The sequence below is a fragment of the Manihot esculenta genome, chromosome 3, assembly GCF_001659605.2.
Source record: "Manihot esculenta cultivar AM560-2 chromosome 3, M.esculenta_v8, whole genome shotgun sequence".
Taxonomy (NCBI): domain Eukaryota; kingdom Viridiplantae; phylum Streptophyta; class Magnoliopsida; order Malpighiales; family Euphorbiaceae; genus Manihot; species Manihot esculenta.
The window spans coordinates 15,254,723-15,272,732 of record NC_035163.2 but is presented as its reverse complement, the minus strand read 5'-3'; the positions used below and the strand labels follow the sequence as shown (position 1 = coordinate 15,272,732).

Sequence of the window (18,010 nt, the reverse complement as noted above, 5' to 3'; positions counted from 1 at the left end):
GATGGCTTGACGACTCAACTGTGCATGAAACCCATCACAGCTGTCGATGATTGATGTTTCATGGTAGCACAAAAGCAGCAAATTTGAAGATGTTTACCACAGATGTTCATAGTAAAATGGGAGCCATTGATTGAAGTAGATACCCAGACCAAAGATGAGAAATGGAGAAGGAGAGGAGGAATGAGGGGAGAAATGGAGAACAAAAGCTTGAGTGAGAAACTGAGGTGCATGGAAGAAGGATGATGCCCTTCTAAAAGGAAAATGGATTTTTTATACATAGCTAAATGATAGTGGGTTACATGGAAGGCAAATTCAGTTTGGTTAGTTTGGGTTTTTACTGAATTAACTAACTGAAAAATTGATTATTTTGTAAACAATAGCCAAAATCAAACCAAAAAATTGAAAAGTTAGGTTTGGTTTTTTAATACAACTGATTAATGCTCAGCCCTAGCTGAAGCTACTGTAGACAGCTTGTAGGAGTAGTCATTTAGGCTCATGGTTTTAAATAACGGCCGTTACATAATGGGTTTTGGGGGAGTCGTTATCCGTTATCCCATTATACAACGGCCCCTCCTGATTTGATTTGTAGGCGTAACGGCCGTTACCGATTGTTACCGACTGTTACATAACGGTAACGACCATTACTAATAATTAAAATTCTTTTATATCCTTTATCTTCTGCTCCCTATTCTCATTTTCATTAGTTTTTACATTTTTTAGCATCTTCAAAGACGATATTTTTTAAGTTTTCTCTTCCCTTTCTCTTTCAAATTTCAATCTTCCCTGCATATTTCTCATATAAGCTTAGATCCATTATAAACTACTCTATTTCCAAGCTTATTTCTACTAAAAAGTTAGTTAAATTTTATCTATTTTAGTTTTTTAATTGTTGTTTTTTTCCCTTTTTTTTTTTTAGTTTTTGTGGATAAAAGTGTTATTCTTGAGTTAAAATTATACTTTAAGCTATTAATTTACTCGATCTATAAAGATTATGTTGATTTTTCATATTTTAAACTATATGATGTTTAACTTAAGTTAAATAATCTATATTTTATATATTTATGTTTATTATGCATTTGTATAAATTATTCTAAATTAAATCTAATCAATATCATTTTATCTATGAACTTTGCAAATTTTTTAAAAAAATTTGCGTAGCTCCAGACCGTTACCGTTACGTTACGGCCGTTATAGGTCTGACCACGACTGCGAATGTGGCCGCGACCATGTTTAGGCTAGGTCTTGGATTTATTTGAAAGCTAGAGTATATAGAAATTTAGATAGATATTAGGACTTGTAAAGATTTAGTTTTCAAGAAGCAAAGCTAAATGAGAACGTGAGAATTATGGGCATGATTTTAAATGATGGCTGTTATGTTAATGGTCGTTTTTTAAAAGAATTTTAGTTTGTCTTTACCACTACTACCATAAAGTAAATGATTCTTCAAATTGCAGCTATAAAGGTCGTTATGGCTTGCCAACCCACTTTTGCCCGCCAACTCATAATTATTTTATTAAAAAAAAGATATATTATCCAATATAAATATTTTTTTTGTAGTTTGTTTCTATTTTGTTTATTAAAATTTATTTAATATATGTATATATATAATATCATAGTCTTTTAAATTTTTTGTTAAAATATTAATTTGCTAAGTATTGAAATCTCACTTTTTTTAAATATTGAATAATTAAGCTTTATATGTTAATATATTACTAAATTTATGAATGTTAAAAAATAAATATATAAATTTCATATAATATACTATTTATAAATATTAAAGATATTGTATTTGTATTAAAATGTGTCAAATAAGTAATCTTAAGTTGTGTCAAATCGTGTTAACTAGATCGTGTCCTGTTGTGTTAACTCAATAGATTAAATTAATCATGTCATATCATATATAAAACATATAATAAAAGAGTCGTGTTAGTGTTCAGATTTTTAACACATTCATTAATGTGTGTGTTCGTGTTGACCCTTAATTGTGTTCGTGTTGAATTCGTGTCGATGTAAAAACGACCCGCCAAGCGCCAACCCGAATTGCCACTCCGAACAACATCATATGAAACCCAAAAATTACAAAATTAACCATGAAATTTAAAATACTATACCAACAGCTAATTATTGGAATGGAACATAAATAAGGCTATAAGTTATAACAGGTGTTGAATAACCCATTGAATCTGATTCTGACCGTAATTCCAAGTTCTTGAGCTATTAATCTTATTTTTCCTAGGAGCTCTTATTGTTTGCATCACTATCTAATGCGAGATTGTTAGATTAGCGCTAACCGGCTTCTTGTTTTGGATGAAAATTTTTTAGTGGACATTCAACTCTCTGTTAATTGTCATTTTTTTTCTTTTTTCTCCCCATGTCCTTCATGAGAGGGATACAGTGTTGGACCTGAGTATGTTATTATTTTCCTCTTTTTCCAAGTTAATTGATGTTGAATGATTATCTTAGGGTATTACTGTTTGTTAAATTTGGGCCAGGCCCAACTCCATCAAAAGCTAGCTATGGCCCATATAAGGGGCACATTACCCCTTTGCACAACCGATGTGGGATTCAATATACCCCTCACGCCCAAAATTTTACTAGTGCATGATATATTTATAGGAGGTCTAACATTGGATGGGAGGCTTTGATACCATGTTAAATTTGGGTCATGCCTAACTCACCCCAAAAGTTAGCTCAAGGGGGAGGAGTGCCTATGGCCCATATAAGGGGCACGTTACCCCCTTTCCACATCCGATGTGGGATTCAACACTGTTAATTTATCTGGTTCTTATGACATTATTTTTTCTCCCAAGTTCTAAATTCTTTTGTTGGCTGTATTTGCCTGCAGGATGGCGGTGATGTTGAGGTTTCTGGATCCCCTACTGAGAAGGCTATCCTTTCCTGGGCTGTCAAGGCACATACTTCTATCATATTCTGGTTTCTCCCTTTAAGTATGTATTTGTTTATGAAATGAATTACCAGCAGTAAATATTTCTTTTTTCCTTTCTCTTTTTTCAGTTGGGGATGGAGTTTGATGTCATTAGATCACAGTCAAAAGTTCTCCAGGTTTTCCCTTTCAACTCAGAGAAAAAGCGAGGTGGTGTTGCAGTACAAAGGGTAACCTCTGTCTATTCTACATTTGAATTTGGCGATGGTCAATTGGTCATCATGAAATTAGAACTTTGCTCGAGATTCATCATGCTATAATTTTGATTGCTATTGTGAAATTCTGTTTTTGAATAAGTTATTTTATGCATGGTGAGAGAAATGGTTAAGGAACTGTAACTTTTTCCCAATTATTTTTCTGGGGATCACATTATAGAAAATATGCATAACAGATGCAGTCTGGTTTATTTAAATATAATAGCTTGCTGGAAAATTTTCTTTGTCTCTTGAAGAACGAAGTTTAATTATTTTTCCTGTATGGAAGCTGGCCAAGTCTTTTATTAACACAAGCAATGTTGATTAAAGAGGCATCATTTTTTTGTTTGTTGCATTAAGGGCTGTAATTCTGCTATTTGTTTGTGCACACGTTTTAAAGGTAAGTTGATTATGCTTATTAATGCATATTGCATAATCAATAGTGGAGAAAAAAGGGTAAATCAAAGTTGGAGGAGGGAATAAGGATGTGGGATTTTGTTGTTATCTGCAGAGCAGTTGAATGCTGCAAATATCTGACCCTCCCCAGATGCCATAATGGGAACCCTTTGCATTGAAATGCCAAACAATGAAAGAAGAGACTGCTGAACCTCGTTACTCTAATTGTATTCCATTCTTGAATTTCATTGAACTTTGTGGTCATAACTGATCAAGAATTGGTTAATATTAATGATATCTGGCCTATTTTTCATTTTTTTTTTCTGGAAGTATGCTGTAGAATTTTTGTATACTTGTTGGTTCAGCATCTCTGACTTTAGTAATATGCTGAACTTTACAACAACTCAATTTCTCTGTATGGCTATGCAACTGGGTGCCCTGAAAATGTTCTTTTGGCCCCCAGATTGTCTGCTTACCGGTTTTCAAGCACAATTTATGTGAAGCAAATGTCGGAGAAAATATGTTTTGAACATTTTTCCCCCTCTCCTATGCTTTTAAATTTTGTCATAATTCAGAGATTTCCTTATACTGAGGCATTTTATTAATTAACTGTGGCAGACTGACTCTAAGGTCCATATACATTGGAAGGGAGCAGCTGAGATACTTCTCGCCTCATGTACAAGATATATCGACTCAAACGGTGTCCTGCAACCGATTGATGAAGATAAGGTTATGAATGAAGTTCTTTTGCTGAATCATTATGCAATTTTAAGGAGGTTCTCAGAGAAAGCAAGATTATGAGAAACCCCTTTGAATTTTCAGTTGACATTTTCAATAAATATCTAAGTTCTTCTAGTTATGGTTGAAGTGGTCTGCTAATAATACATGTCACATATCATGACCTTAAGCATAATAACTTCTACAAATGATAGGCATTCTGATCTTATGGTTCTGTCACATGCAAAATATTGTTTCCTAACTTCTAAGTCTATAATAATTGTGAAGTAATGAAGTTTATGAAATAGCTTGTATATGAGTCAAATGTCAAAAACTAGGATGCTGCTTTTGTCTTTTACATGAATTGTCCAAATTACAATTGTTTCCCATGCGAGTTCTTGTTATATGCATGGATATATTTACAGATTTTGTGTGTTTGAGTTGAAAGACAATGCACAGACAATTAATTTCTGATTCCCACGGAATTCATCCTTATATTTCCAACTTAGAAATCCTGTATGGTTCCATATGATTGGTTTATCTTTCTGTACACTGAATGGATGTTATAAATCCAGAATAACTGTTATGATCCTTCCTGGATTCTCTCAAATCTTTGGCAACATGCAAGAAACACACTTACAGTTTGCATTTTACTTTGCCATTAAGTTTGAAGTTAGATGCTTCAATGATAGTGAATTGCATGAAATGACCTCCTTAAAATAGTATAAAATAATAAAACCTGAATCATATTGGACATTGTTCTCAAGGATTTATTTTGTAATCCCCCAGAATTAAACAGGTACTTTTGGAATTTAATTTCCAGTATCAGGACAACAAAGATCTACCTCTAATTTATAACCTAGCAGAAAACATAGAGAAGGGAAAGAATAAAGTAGAAAAATGGGATTGTCTTTCTTTGTAAAGATGGAGGCTATTTATAGTGGAAAAAATGGCCGTTGTAAGCGGTTATAAAAATCTTGAGATAATATAATAAAATCATAACGGTCAGATTTAATATTAGATTTAAATATTAAACCTGCAACAGCCAAAAAATCTCACAAATAAAATCTTCAACGACCATAAAATCTTTTGAAATTCTGAATCCATTTGATGGGAGATTTGAACTCTTAACCTACTCTTTAAAGTAAAGGTGATGGTACTGACTAGCACTTGCAATGCTTTAAGTGACAAAATAAGTCATTATTGGAACTATATTTCCATATGGAGGCTCAGAAAGCAGCTTAGGATCTCTTTGTGGTCTTACCAAACTTCTTCTTGGAATTGTTTATGCAGGATTTTTTCAAGGCTGCTATTAATGACATGGCTGCAAGCAGCTTACGATGTGTTGCCATTGCATACCGGTCATATGAATTGGATAAAGTTCCTGCTAATGAAGAAAACTTAGACAAATGGGTTTTACCTGAAGATGAACTTGTTTTGCTTGCTATCGTTGGCATTAAGGTTTACACTCTGAAACTTTTTTCTTCTGATGTGATGGATGATGTTCTTAGCTGGAGACATGTCATTATTTTCATGTGCCCAGTAGTGATGCCATCTAATCTTTGTTTCTCATTTGCTGTGTGCCGAGTAATATCCCACTTTTTATTCAAGTATCAAATGTCTATTTTAAATAATTAAAGATACCTTGAATAATCTTTTCACTGTAAATTTCATTTCTCCATGTGGGATTGCTGCTACTAATAAGATCTCATATGTAGGATCCCTGTCGCTCTGGCGTAGAAGATGCAGTGAGAGTATGCACACAAGCTGGTGTTAAGGTAGTTTGTTATGTCTTTTATGAAATCAGCTTTAGAATTTTTACCAGTTGGGAATGCTTATTACATCTTAGGCATCTGGGGCTGATATTTGTCTAATGACAAATCTGTGAGAAAGAAAGTAGGTGTATGTTGGTTCTTTTCCACATGATGCATGGCTACTAACAATCTGGGAAGTGGGAACTGATTTATTGGATTCATGTGGTTGATAATTATAGGTAAGAATGGTCACTGGAGACAATCTTCATACAGCAAAAGCAATAGCTTTGGAATGTGGGATTCTTGGTTCTCATGCAGATGCTACTGAGCCTAATATCATTGAAGGGAGGGTGTTCCGTGAATATTCTGAGAAGGAAAGAGAATCAGTTGCACAGAAAATAACAGTATGTGACAGCTTGAAATTTCTATAATCATTTACAGTAATTGATGTTAAATATAATAAATCAGCTAATAATTATCATCTGGAAATGTAAGTTGTGGGTTTTGGTTGATTTAAGCATGAAAAAGTAATTTAGAAGTAATGATATACAGGTGATGGGAAGGTCATCTCCTAGTGACAAGCTTTTGCTAGTTCAAGCCCTGCGCAAGGGAGGGGAGGTTGTAGCTGTGACTGGTGATGGGACAAATGATGCTCCTGCACTTCATGAGGTTTGTCATCACTTCTTTTTTATTTTTTATATTAAATTATGTTACATGCATGATGAATTCTATGGAACAAAGTACGGGTTCTTTTTCTGAACTTTTTTTAATTCTGATCTGTGAACTTGAAGTTTCAGATAAATAGGTCTCCGTTAATCTAGAATGAATTCGTGTGCATATTTGCTTATATTCTACGCAACAAGTTAATGCTATTCATTTCACATGGATGCGATTACCTTGGTGCCTTTTGTAGGCAAGTACACAGGTTTTCGCTGAAATGCAACGTATCATAGGTGATTAAAGATCATATGGAGTTTTGAGTTTATTATTATCTAAACAATTGAATTGTCGGTGATCATGAAGCATACTTCAATTGACTTGTCATAAAAGTGCAGACGCGTATATGCATGTTTCTTTTATAAGTACAAGTCTCCCATTATCATAGCCATTAACAACGAGAAAGGGACTTAGGTTTTCCATTATAATAAGCTTGATATGTTATGCCTGGATGGCATATATTTTCTTGATCATATAGCCAAGGTGGTCAAATCTATTCGATGTTTTATTTATTTATTTTTTCCTTTCTCTCTCTCTCTCTCTCTCACACACACACACACATATTTATTGTAATATGTTTGACATAACCTTCCCACCTTTCATTTAATGCTTCTACGCATAGTTGATTGCATTTTTACATTGTTGTTCTTTAGGCAGATATAGGCCTGTCTATGGGCATTCAAGGGACTGAAGTTGCAAAAGAAAGTTCAGATATCATTATCTTGGATGATAATTTTGCTTCGGTTGTAAAGGTTTGTATCACTTTAACTGTGTACAGTAGAAAATTTCGTATAATACCTTCTTTTAGGATTGGGTGTCCTTATGCGATTTTGCCTCCATTTTCTGTTGAAGAAAGTACATCAACTTTTCTTTTGGAATAAATTCTAAATCTTCAGAGTATAATACACTATGCGTTAGACACTTCTGTTTCACTTATATGTGGAATATATGCTAAAAAAGAACATATCATAGTGAAACTAGATAGGAATATACCATAATGAACTGGGGCCAGCATTGCCTACGTTCAAAAACAAATGCATTTTCAATTGGCTACCTGATCATTCAATACTATTTATTGTTCTACACATGTTTTTTAGTGGATAGATGTCATTTGTACTTCATTTTTGATAATTTGAATGTTATGCTTATATGAAAATGCATGTCTGCACCGGAACATGTTCCCTTTTCATCTCTTCTTCTATTTTGTTGTGAACTTAATCTTCTTATTTTACTCGTTTTTCCCCTCCCATTATATTCCCCTAATACAAAATATGTTCGTAATCTCATTTAGCTTAAGTCGCATCTTTGGCATTGTCGATAGGCTTTGGCTTCCTGATCATTCATCACCTTTGATGTCCTGAAGCTTTATGATTTATGTTCATAGCCTGATTTTTTCATGTAAAGCTTTCCTAAAGTTGCTAGGAAAATATTTAAGGGGTTGCAGATTCTTGTATGCTTATCATAAACTTTTAAACTGAGTAGCATCTTGTGAATTCATGGAATTCAAATAGCCCACATGCTAATTTTCTTTTTCCTCATTTACCATTGAATTATAGTGGAAGTAAAACATTTCATTTAGGCACTGTTTATTTGAATCTTACCTTTTCTCTTGTGTTAGGTTGTACGATGGGGCCGTTCTGTGTATGCCAATATTCAGAAGTTTATCCAATTCCAGCTTACTGTTAATGTTGCTGCTCTTGTGATCAATGTTGTTGCAGCTGTGTCTTCTGGTGATGTTCCTTTGAATGCTGTGCAGGTCTCTCTTTCTTCCTCTTGCCAGGAGTATTGTGCATATTTTGCCGACACTTGTTCATCTATGTCATAGTCTCTCTCCCCTTTATTAGGCAGATGCATACCCTTTCTCTTCATGCCCTCATTGAGCTTATTGGTCATCTGAGTCTCTGACTTGGAAATCCCTTTCTTCTTAAGCTCTGGTAGGATTTACTTGCATAATCACTTTGCTGCTCAAAAGGTACTGTCATCATTAACTAAAACCATAGCATATGGAACATTTGAAATTTTAAATATTGACCATAATGATTTATGAGGGAAGAGCGAGTACAATATCCAAAATTACCATAATTGTAGGTTTCTCTGATCTCAGTTTTTTTTTTCTTTTTAATTCTTTTTGAAATCTTATGAGAATTAACAAGATTGTTATCTGAATTAAAAGGTTGCCAATATTCTTTTCATTGCATCGACATGGAAGACAGACTCTGACTGTTGCATCCTTATTGGGAAAATAGTTGGTCAATTCCAGTGTTATTGAAGTGTTAGAAAAGGGATGAAAAGTAATTGACAAGATGCCTATTGAAATTATTGTATCAACATGATGAAGCTGTTGTATCCTTTTTGGTGAAAGAGTGTGCTGGTTCTAGTTTATTGAAATAAAAGGGAGGGAAATGCCTATTGAAATTATATTATCAACATGGCTCCTTTTTGTTGAAAGAGTGTGCTGGTTCTAGTCTATTGAAATAAAAGGGAGGGAAACTGTTTTCATGTTTATCATTTGGACATTTTTTGAAGTAACTGTTTTCATGTGTTGACATATAAGAGAAAAGAATCAAGGGCCTTTGTTTTGGTGGGTGGGGGTGGGTGAGGGGTTTTGGGGGTTGGGTTGAAATGACATTGGTACATTACCAAAGATCAATGCTGGACATGAATTAAAATATAAAAAAAAAACTCCATATGTTGAATCCAATTTTCTGTTCATGATTAGCTAACTTTGAATTTTCTGAATGCTGAGTACAGCTTCTATGGGTTAATCTTATCATGGATACACTTGGAGCACTTGCATTGGCTACAGAACCACCAACAGACCACCTTATGCATAGATCCCCAGTTGGTCGAAGGTTTGTTCTAATGAGCTTAGTCAATTGCCCAAATATTTTATGATACATGTAAATAAAAAAATTCAATACTTTTGAAATTTGGCTTATGCAGCTTTATATTTCTAGAAATTTGGCTCTATGCTGACTTAATGGTTTTGATCTTGGCCCTAGATTGTCTTAGGTGGATCAATGGGTTGGAATAGGTTTTTGTTTGCATATTTTGCCTGAAACAAAAAAGTGAACGTTGTTCATCTTCTTGTCATTCTCAATTGTGTAAAAGTCCTGCCTTCAATGCCAATAGTTCAATTGCTCCTAGTAGAGCAACTACTTATTCTGCTACTGTTAGAGGGACTTCTGCTTTGAATCAGATCTATCAAACTCAACTGGCCTTTCCACAAGTGCCTCCTCTACCTTTCCATACCCCAATAACCTAAGGAAACTGGTACTGAACCTACCATATCAGAAGGTTTGGAACCCTCGGTTCATCTTAGCAATTAGAAATTTGCCAATTGTCAACTGTCATTGTGCCATTGAGTTTTAGGGATATCTAAATTTAATAAATTAAATAGAGATAGTGAGAGAATTTATTTAATATAGGAGTGAGTGTAAATTTAATTTTAAAATATTGGACGCAGCAAAGCTGTGCTACTAGGATTGATGGTGATTACAATGTCAAACAGAAACTGCCAAGTGGCATCTTCAGTTGTAATTAGAACTGGAGACATTCAAGTAGTGTTGTTCAATGTCAAAGAGAAACTGCCAAGGGGCATCTTCTGGTGCTGCATCCAATATTGATGAGAACTTGTGTTGCAGCTTTCTTTCCTTTTCTTGACCATTCTGTGATTCCAGGATTTTAATTAGAACTGGAGAATTTACGAGTTAGCATGAGAATTTGATAATGTAATTAATTGATGGTGTTTGTTGAATTAGGGAGTCTTTTCTTCAACAGAGGGGAATAGAAGATAGGATAAATGGAGAATGACTGGGTAAATCATCTTGTAAGCTACTTCACTCATTTTATCAATGATTTTGAAGGTTTCATGGAGAAGGTTCTAAGAAGATATGGTGGAAAGGTGTTCAATCTATAGGGTTGCAAGTAGACAAATACTTATTACCTATGTTATATGGCCTTTCAGTTCTCTTCTTGTCTGCTAGTTGCTTCATTTGATGTTGAGTCCTGTGAAAATGATGTTCAAGGCTTCAAGCAACCTCAAGAAGAAATTGATCCACAGCTGCAACAGGAGAATCCCCATAAGAATAAGGAATGTGTAATGGAGGTAAGTAGCCATATAAAATTTCAAGGTGGAGAGGTATGAGCAGTATGATAGTTTGTATTGTACAACCATTTGGCTGATTAGAGCCATTTTAACTATTGATGAGGTTACCTACATGACTTATATGGATAATAGATTTACAAACTACTATTGACTACCTCAGTTTGGCCATCAAAGGGGTGGTAAGCTGTTGTGTGCTGAAGCTCCACTCATTTGGAATATATAGTGTATTGCACAAAAGAAATTGCTGGATCTCTTTCATTGATTATGGAGTTTGGTAAATAGTAATACATAAAGATTGAAATTTTGTGATAAAAACGGTAAACCAGAATGCTCCTCATTATATCCTTCATGACTCATTTGGGAATAATCAATTCATTGGGTTGGGTGTTTGGAATGTCATTGGATGAACCATAAAGAATCCTGGTATTTGGAGTTATAAAGGCATGGCTGGGCACATATTGTGTTTTCTAGCTTGTTCTTCTTGGCAGCTATTTGGCATTGGTTGTATTGGTTTTAAAAATATTTTATATGCATGGGCAAGAAAACCTTCTTTGGATTTGCCTTAGATCTTTGGAATTTTTTTTTTTTTTTTTTTTTTATCTTTAGTGGCGTCCTTTGGTTTTGGTGCATTTCATAGATTGTATGGTTTTGGAATATGGGTGTCCTATCCTTGTGGACTAACCGGAAATGTGTTGAATCTATATTGGTTTGATATAAGGATAATGTGTCCCTTATAAGAGTTGTTTTAAATACTTCTCTCCTTTGAACTAACTTTTTGGGTGAGTTAAGTTTATCCTAAACTTAACATGGTATCAGAGTTTTCACTGATGTTGGGCCTACCATAAATATTTCGTGTTTTAGTGTATCAGTGTATTCTTGGGCGTGAGAGGTGTGTTGAATCCCAAAGTTAACAAAAGGAACAATCGTAAATGCTTCATGGTTGTGGAAGATTTTGATCCTTTGTAGCAAGGACATTAGGCATGTCATGTTGGTTTATTTCGTTCTTAATGTTTATAAAAAAGGTTACTGTATGGAAGTCCTTTCTTGCAGTGTCATTGCTAATTTTTTTACAATTGCAGCTTTGGTTGTTGCTGGAACTATGTTATATGGTTCAACAACTATCCTGATTGAATAATGGGCAAATTACTATTTAGTTCCTATGTAATAATAAAATTAATGACTTGGTCCTCCTATTTACAAAATTACCTTTCTAGTCCCTAACATTTGGTTATGTCTACTAGTTGGTTCCCCTGTCTATTTTATCCGTTAGTGATGTAAAAGTTCTACAATACCCTTACCCCTTTACCTTCCTTGTCTTTGTCCCTATTCAATATTTCCTCTCATATTCTCCCAGCTGAAATAGGAGTTGCCTGAATCAGAAGAGGGAAGATAGAGACTTACCCAATAAAATATTATGGGTTAAAATTACGGTTTACATTCTTAGATCTCAGCAATAAAGAAGGCTCTGAATTTTCTTTTCCTCTTCTTCCACATTCTCAGAAAACAAACATAGTCTCAAGTCCAATTGGATTGCAATTATTAAGATAAAACAAATTTAGAAGAGAGATAAACACAACATTAAAAAAACCCAGAATATCTGTACATTTGGAATCAGGATTGCAAGTGATGAAATCCAATTCAAAGCTCTCAAAACCTCGAAATTAATCAAATAATTTACCAAAATCACATCAGATTCTATAATTATGAAGATCTGAGGATGAAGTGAAGCTCATAGGAATCCAATAAATTAAAAACTAACGTGCAGTTGGTGAAAGAATTCACCAAATAAACTTGAAAGACTGTAGTAGTTGGAAAGAAACCATCATATAATGGAAGCTTTTGAAAACAGAGACTTCATGTAGATTGGTTGGGGCAGCTACTCTATTGACTCATTGCTGATTATTTCATCATAATTCATTGAAATAATGAACTTATATTTGCGCATATGGACGGCCTGTCCCACTGAAAGAACAACATCACAAAATTCCAACTACCAAAATCTCCCTTCTCAGTTTGTGACTTCTTGTGCCAAGTTCCAACATTACCTTTAGAGATGGCTGAAACTGCAGGAGGAAACGATAGCCCTTTCTGACTCGTCAATAGACAAATAAACTGTGCCTTGAATGGCACAACTATTGTTTCAATAAATTAATCCTTAAAAAAATGGGGTTGGCTTGAAATCCAATGAAATAATACAAGTCTTATCCCTTTAAATTCTGAAAATTGTGTGATCTCTTGATTTCTCATCTAGCTTTGATGCAAATTTGTGAAATAAAGGCTTTGGCTAGGTTGATTGATGGGAGGGGGAGTGAGAGAGAAATAGAGGAGCAGGGAAGGAGAGAGTCACGAGTGCGCACACACGAGAGTAGACAGAGAGAGGAAATAAGGGAGACAATTGAGGGTATGCTGGTATAAAATAAATTCTATCCCTTGGCTAATTCAAATCACATTGACTAATACGGAGCCCAACTAGTAGATATAATAAAATATTTGGGACTAAAAGAGGTCATTAATTTCGCTATAACCTAGGGACTAAATAATAGTTTACCTTGAATAATTTGGTTCCATTCATTATCAATTGGAACAAGGATAGTTCCAGCAAGATTCATATGGAAGAGTTGGTGCCTACCATTTGATCTGAATGCTGTTTCATTAATAGCGGGGTTGGAGGGCGTATATTCTTATTTTGTGGTAATATGACCTCAATGTCAATCTTGAAAAAATTGTTTCCCCATTTATTTCCTCCAATAGTTCCTGTATCACTGGAATAGATTTTTTTTTTTTTAATTTTTTTTAGTCTTTCAGTTTAACTCTACAGCCATTACATATCCTCCAACTTTTGTCTTTTTTCTTGGCAAGAACAACTGGGAAGAAAATGAAATGATATGAGGTCGTATTACTCCATTTTCAAACAACTCCCTGATAACTTTTTCAGTTAACCTTTTTGCTGTGGTGAGAATGTGTGCATTGTCCCACATGAATAGGTTTGGTTATTTTGTGGTTAAGTGATCTGGAGGGGGCTGTGATTTCGTTCTCTCAAACAAGTCACCAAATTCTTCAGGTAATTGTTGCTGGTCAGAGGGGAAAGGTTTTCAATATAAGACGTTGATTGGCTTGCAACTTTCTGATGATATTGGTGTAGGCATAGAAGTATTACTTGTGAGGACCTGTGCAGACATCAAACCCCACAGACTGGATAATTGTCCTGGAATTTTGTTAATCACCTTAAATGGTTTCTTATCTTATATGCTTCACTCTGAGGCACGGTTAATTCCCTAGAGTATTTGCGATCATCCATTCTGCTTTTATTTTTTCTTTAACATTTTGAAGTTCCAAAGAGTATGTCCAAGTTTAGTTAATCATTGTATCCCAACTCAGCTTCGCACCTAGAGGCATAACTCTGAAGTAAATTAGAACCATGCATTTACCAACAGAAGGTCCTATCCAAGTTGTGCACTGAAGCTTTCGGCAATTGGCTAATAACCACTCTGTGACTGGAGTGATAGAGATCAGTTTACAACCTGAGCTCTTTACTAGTGCTAAATCTATGAAATTATTAGTGTTTCCAGAATCAATTAAGTTGTGGATTCTCCTTTCTTTTAAAGGCGTCTATGACCTTCAGTATCTGGTGCTCATGTGAACCTTGGATTCCAAAATACGCACATAGCATTAATGGTGCTTTCTCCTGGATGTTCTTCAGTCCACTTTGTAGATTCAAGTCCCACCATCTTCAGAAAGCTCTTGCAAATTAATGGGGTGCACTTGCTTCTTTTTGAGGTTTTAAAGGTCCGCATTGGGATCCTCAAGTACTTACTCTCCAAATCTGAATACTGAATGAGCTGGTATACTCTTCCCAAAATGAATATCCAGTATTGGTTTTCATAGACTATGACACAAAATTTATTCCATTGTGAAGCCTTGCCATTGAAATAAACAGATACAGGCTTAACTTTGGCTTCTGGAGGTATATCATTGAACCTAAAAGAATCTTGCATGCATATACCACCTTTGAAGTCTTCTGCATAGAAGTGAGGGAATTTAATTATAGTGAAATGTGAGAGAATCTGGTATTTGAACTTGCAAGCAACTCCAGAATTTGCAGAACTGGAGTTAGATGAGGTAGGGTTTTGGTCGTAAGAAAGGGCAGATTGTTACCTGCAGAGTGACTTCACAGTTTCAGCATGAAGATCTTAATTCATTTGTAACTTGGTCTTGCTTTCTGCTACGCCCTTAAATTGATTGTTCTGCTTGTTATTCTCTTTTATCAAGTTTCAAACTATATTCCTGTTAAATAATGAATAATTTGTAATTTCTAGATGTATGAATCTAGACTAGTGTGTGACTAAGTTCATTGTGTCTAGCTATTAATGTGGTGTCATAAATATAGTTAATGTCTTAGAATATCAAGTCACCTGTGAAGAGTCAGCTAGAATGTTAAGAGAGCATTGAAGAGTCAATGTTGTGTCCCAATAAATACCTCCATGGTATTTGTATTTAGGTGAAGAGTGGAGTTTAGTGGAGAGTGTTCTTATTACTTATAATGTATGTGTGTTTTCATATGTCCTTCCTCTTCCTAGTATTTCCTTGAATAATATCCCTCTTCTCTCCAATAAAGTTGTATCAGAGTTTTTCTAACAAAGTAGTATTTGTATCAGAGTATTTTCAACAAATTAGTAACAAAGCCCATCACATTTTCCGCCTAACAGTTCCTAGGTAAGTCTTCATTTTCTTCTTCTCAGACTCCATTTTCTTAAGCTCTGCAGATATGATATCGTCTGCTATACACATAGTAGGTTACTAGGTTGTGGATGAAGTGTTATTGTAATTGGAGTGAGATGGGGTTTTGAGAGTTATGAATCAGGTCCTTGAATGAAGTGCTCTGATACAAGATGATGCAAGTGGAATTTAGAATTCTGCTTGTTATGTGTTGTAGCTGAAAAATGGGAAAGTGAAGAAAAATAAGGGAAACAGAGAGAGATGAGAGATGAATTTGTGAACATTTTCTATATTAAAGTTCAAGTAATCAATACAATCTTGTTCTCATCTGCTCTCAATTTCTGGATTTCAGGATAATTCACTTTAGTAGCCAACTGTAGCTTAAAACTGAGTGTGAGTAAACTGACTGTTAACGATCAATTGCAGCTATGTGTAATACCTGTTGACGTTAGTTCCTACCATTTTGTGCATATAATACCATTTATATTATGATTGTAGAATTTACAGCTTTGGTTTTTGTATCCATTTGCATATCAAAACAAGTGATTATTATATGGATTAATAATGATCTGGAAGGATGATCTAATGTTCATTTATTTCAGGGAGCCTCTTATAACAAATATCATGTGGAGGAACTTACTCATACAGGTTTTTATTTTTCTCCTTTGGTGTAGTAAATTTGTTGGAAGCCTTTTCAAGATGATTGTGGATTGAGTAATAAAACGTCTGGGATGACTCTTAATTGTTTTCACTTAATCACAGGCTCTGTATCAAGTAGGTGTTCTCCTTGTTTTAAACTTCCGTGGCAAGAGTATTCTCAATTTGAATGATGAAAGCAGGGAACATGCTACTGATGTAAAGAATACTATGATATTCAATACATTTGTCCTCTGTCAAGTAAGTATTTTGCACTTGGTAAGACGTTTATCAAAGTCATGATTCGAAACCATCAGAGTACTTGGATAGTACTTATTGTGTTCACTAACCCTGAACATATGTGAAGGTTACTTTCGGTGAAATAGGTTTAATTTTTTTTTTTTTCTCAAAAAGAAAAAAGAGTTTCAATACTGCCTATGTAGATGATTGAATTCCTTAGGTTTTGGCTAATTTCTCTCTCTTTTTGTTACATCTGATGGTATGGGAACTAAAACTGCTTATAGTATGCTTTCAGTTATACTTGTTTCAAGATGCAAACCTCATTTACTAGCTGTTTGATTTTCAGATATTCAACGAGTTCAATGCTCGAAAGCCAGATGAAATCAATGTCTTTAGTGGAATCACCAAAAACCGCTTGTTCATGGGAATAATTGGATTTACTTTCATATTACAGGTGCTCTCACCTTCCTCCCTCTTCCCCTATTTTTTTTTTTTTTTCGCTTTAGCATTCATTATCATGTTTGATTAGAATTGATAGTAGCAATATTAATTGTTTCGCAGATAATCCTCATTGAATTTGCTGGGAAATTCATGTCAACTGTGAGACTTAATTGGGAGTTATGGCTTGCATCTGTGGTTATTGCCCTTGTCAGGTTGGTATTATAACTGAAATTTACGAGATGTTCCTTGTCAAGATTTGAGTCGTTCAATGTGACTCTTTGATCTAATCTTGTTTTTGTTTCTTATTTTTAAGATTGATACTCATTTGAAACTAAATTATTCACAAGAATTAAACAGTTGCTCACTGGGTCCATTGAATAAAGTTTTTGGCTTTTGACTTATTCTGTGGTTTTACAGCTGGCCTCTTGCGGCGATTGGAAAACTTGCTCCAGTTCCGGAAACTCCATTAACAGTGTACTTGGGTAAGCCATTTCGGAGATGGAGAACTGGTCAGCACGCATAATATCTGTTTGTGTATGGTTTCATTCTTAATCTTCTGATGAGCACCGCATATTTAAAGGTGAAGTGATGGTTTTATTAAAAATACGTGACATGGCAAAAGCGGAACTGCTAACCATTTAGCTCAAAGTTGTGGGTAAATTTGTAAACATAGCATTGTTATGTTGGATCATAAGATGATTATTATCCTTATCCTACCTTTTTAATGAAAATTTCAGCACGGAATGCCTTGATATTTTATTATTCCAAACTTTGCATTTGAAACTTTGTTATCCTTAATGAAAATGTGCATGATACCAAGTGGTATTGAACCCTAACCCGGACAGACCCGGTTCAACCTAAAATGTTACTGTTACAGGTCTTTGAAAATCCAACCAATTTCAACTATTTTTACACATATATAGGTAATTGTTAAACTTATGTGAATATAATTTAGTAAATGTTGAAATTTTGAAATAAAATAATTAAAGATTAATTTAATTTGTATTTAATTAATTTTTAACTGATTGAAACACTGATGCATGGACCTGATTCCTCCACTGGCCGCTGCATATGTCAAATTGTTTGTTCTTGCTTCATGAAAAATTGGAGATAAATCTAATATGAGCAACAAGGCAAAAGCTCCTTC

At 34.5% G+C, this 18,010-nt stretch overlaps 1 protein-coding gene across 5 annotated transcripts in view; it reads left to right on the top strand.

The window, feature by feature from the left end:
- The window catches only part of LOC110611882 (calcium-transporting ATPase 9, plasma membrane-type), a 39,028-nt gene extending 21,403 nt beyond the window's left edge, over nt 1-17,625 (top strand). For 4 of the 5 annotated variants that reach the window (XM_021752421.2, XM_043954598.1, XM_021752420.2 and 1 more), the window contains 15 exons: nt 2,846-2,911; nt 3,016-3,114; nt 4,153-4,263; nt 5,545-5,712; nt 5,970-6,029; nt 6,245-6,409; nt 6,558-6,674; nt 7,376-7,474; nt 8,341-8,478; nt 9,474-9,574; nt 16,149-16,194; nt 16,309-16,443; nt 16,769-16,876; nt 16,984-17,075; nt 17,281-17,625. In XM_021752421.2, coding sequence (XP_021608113.1) covers nt 2,846-2,911; nt 3,016-3,114; nt 4,153-4,263; nt 5,545-5,712; nt 5,970-6,029; nt 6,245-6,409; nt 6,558-6,674; nt 7,376-7,474; nt 8,341-8,478; nt 9,474-9,574; nt 16,149-16,194; nt 16,309-16,443; nt 16,769-16,876; nt 16,984-17,075; nt 17,281-17,386 — 1,611 coding nt within the window. In that variant the 3' untranslated portion in view covers nt 17,387-17,625. Of the gene's footprint in view, nt 1-2,845; nt 2,912-3,015; nt 3,115-4,152; nt 4,264-5,544; nt 5,713-5,969; nt 6,030-6,244; nt 6,410-6,557; nt 6,675-7,375; nt 7,475-8,340; nt 8,479-9,473; nt 9,575-15,485; nt 15,544-16,148; nt 16,195-16,308; nt 16,444-16,768; nt 16,877-16,983; nt 17,076-17,280 lie in introns of those variants that run through there. The other variant, XR_006350143.1, reaches the window with a different exon arrangement.
- The last annotated feature ends 385 nt before the right edge of the window (nt 17,626-18,010 follow it).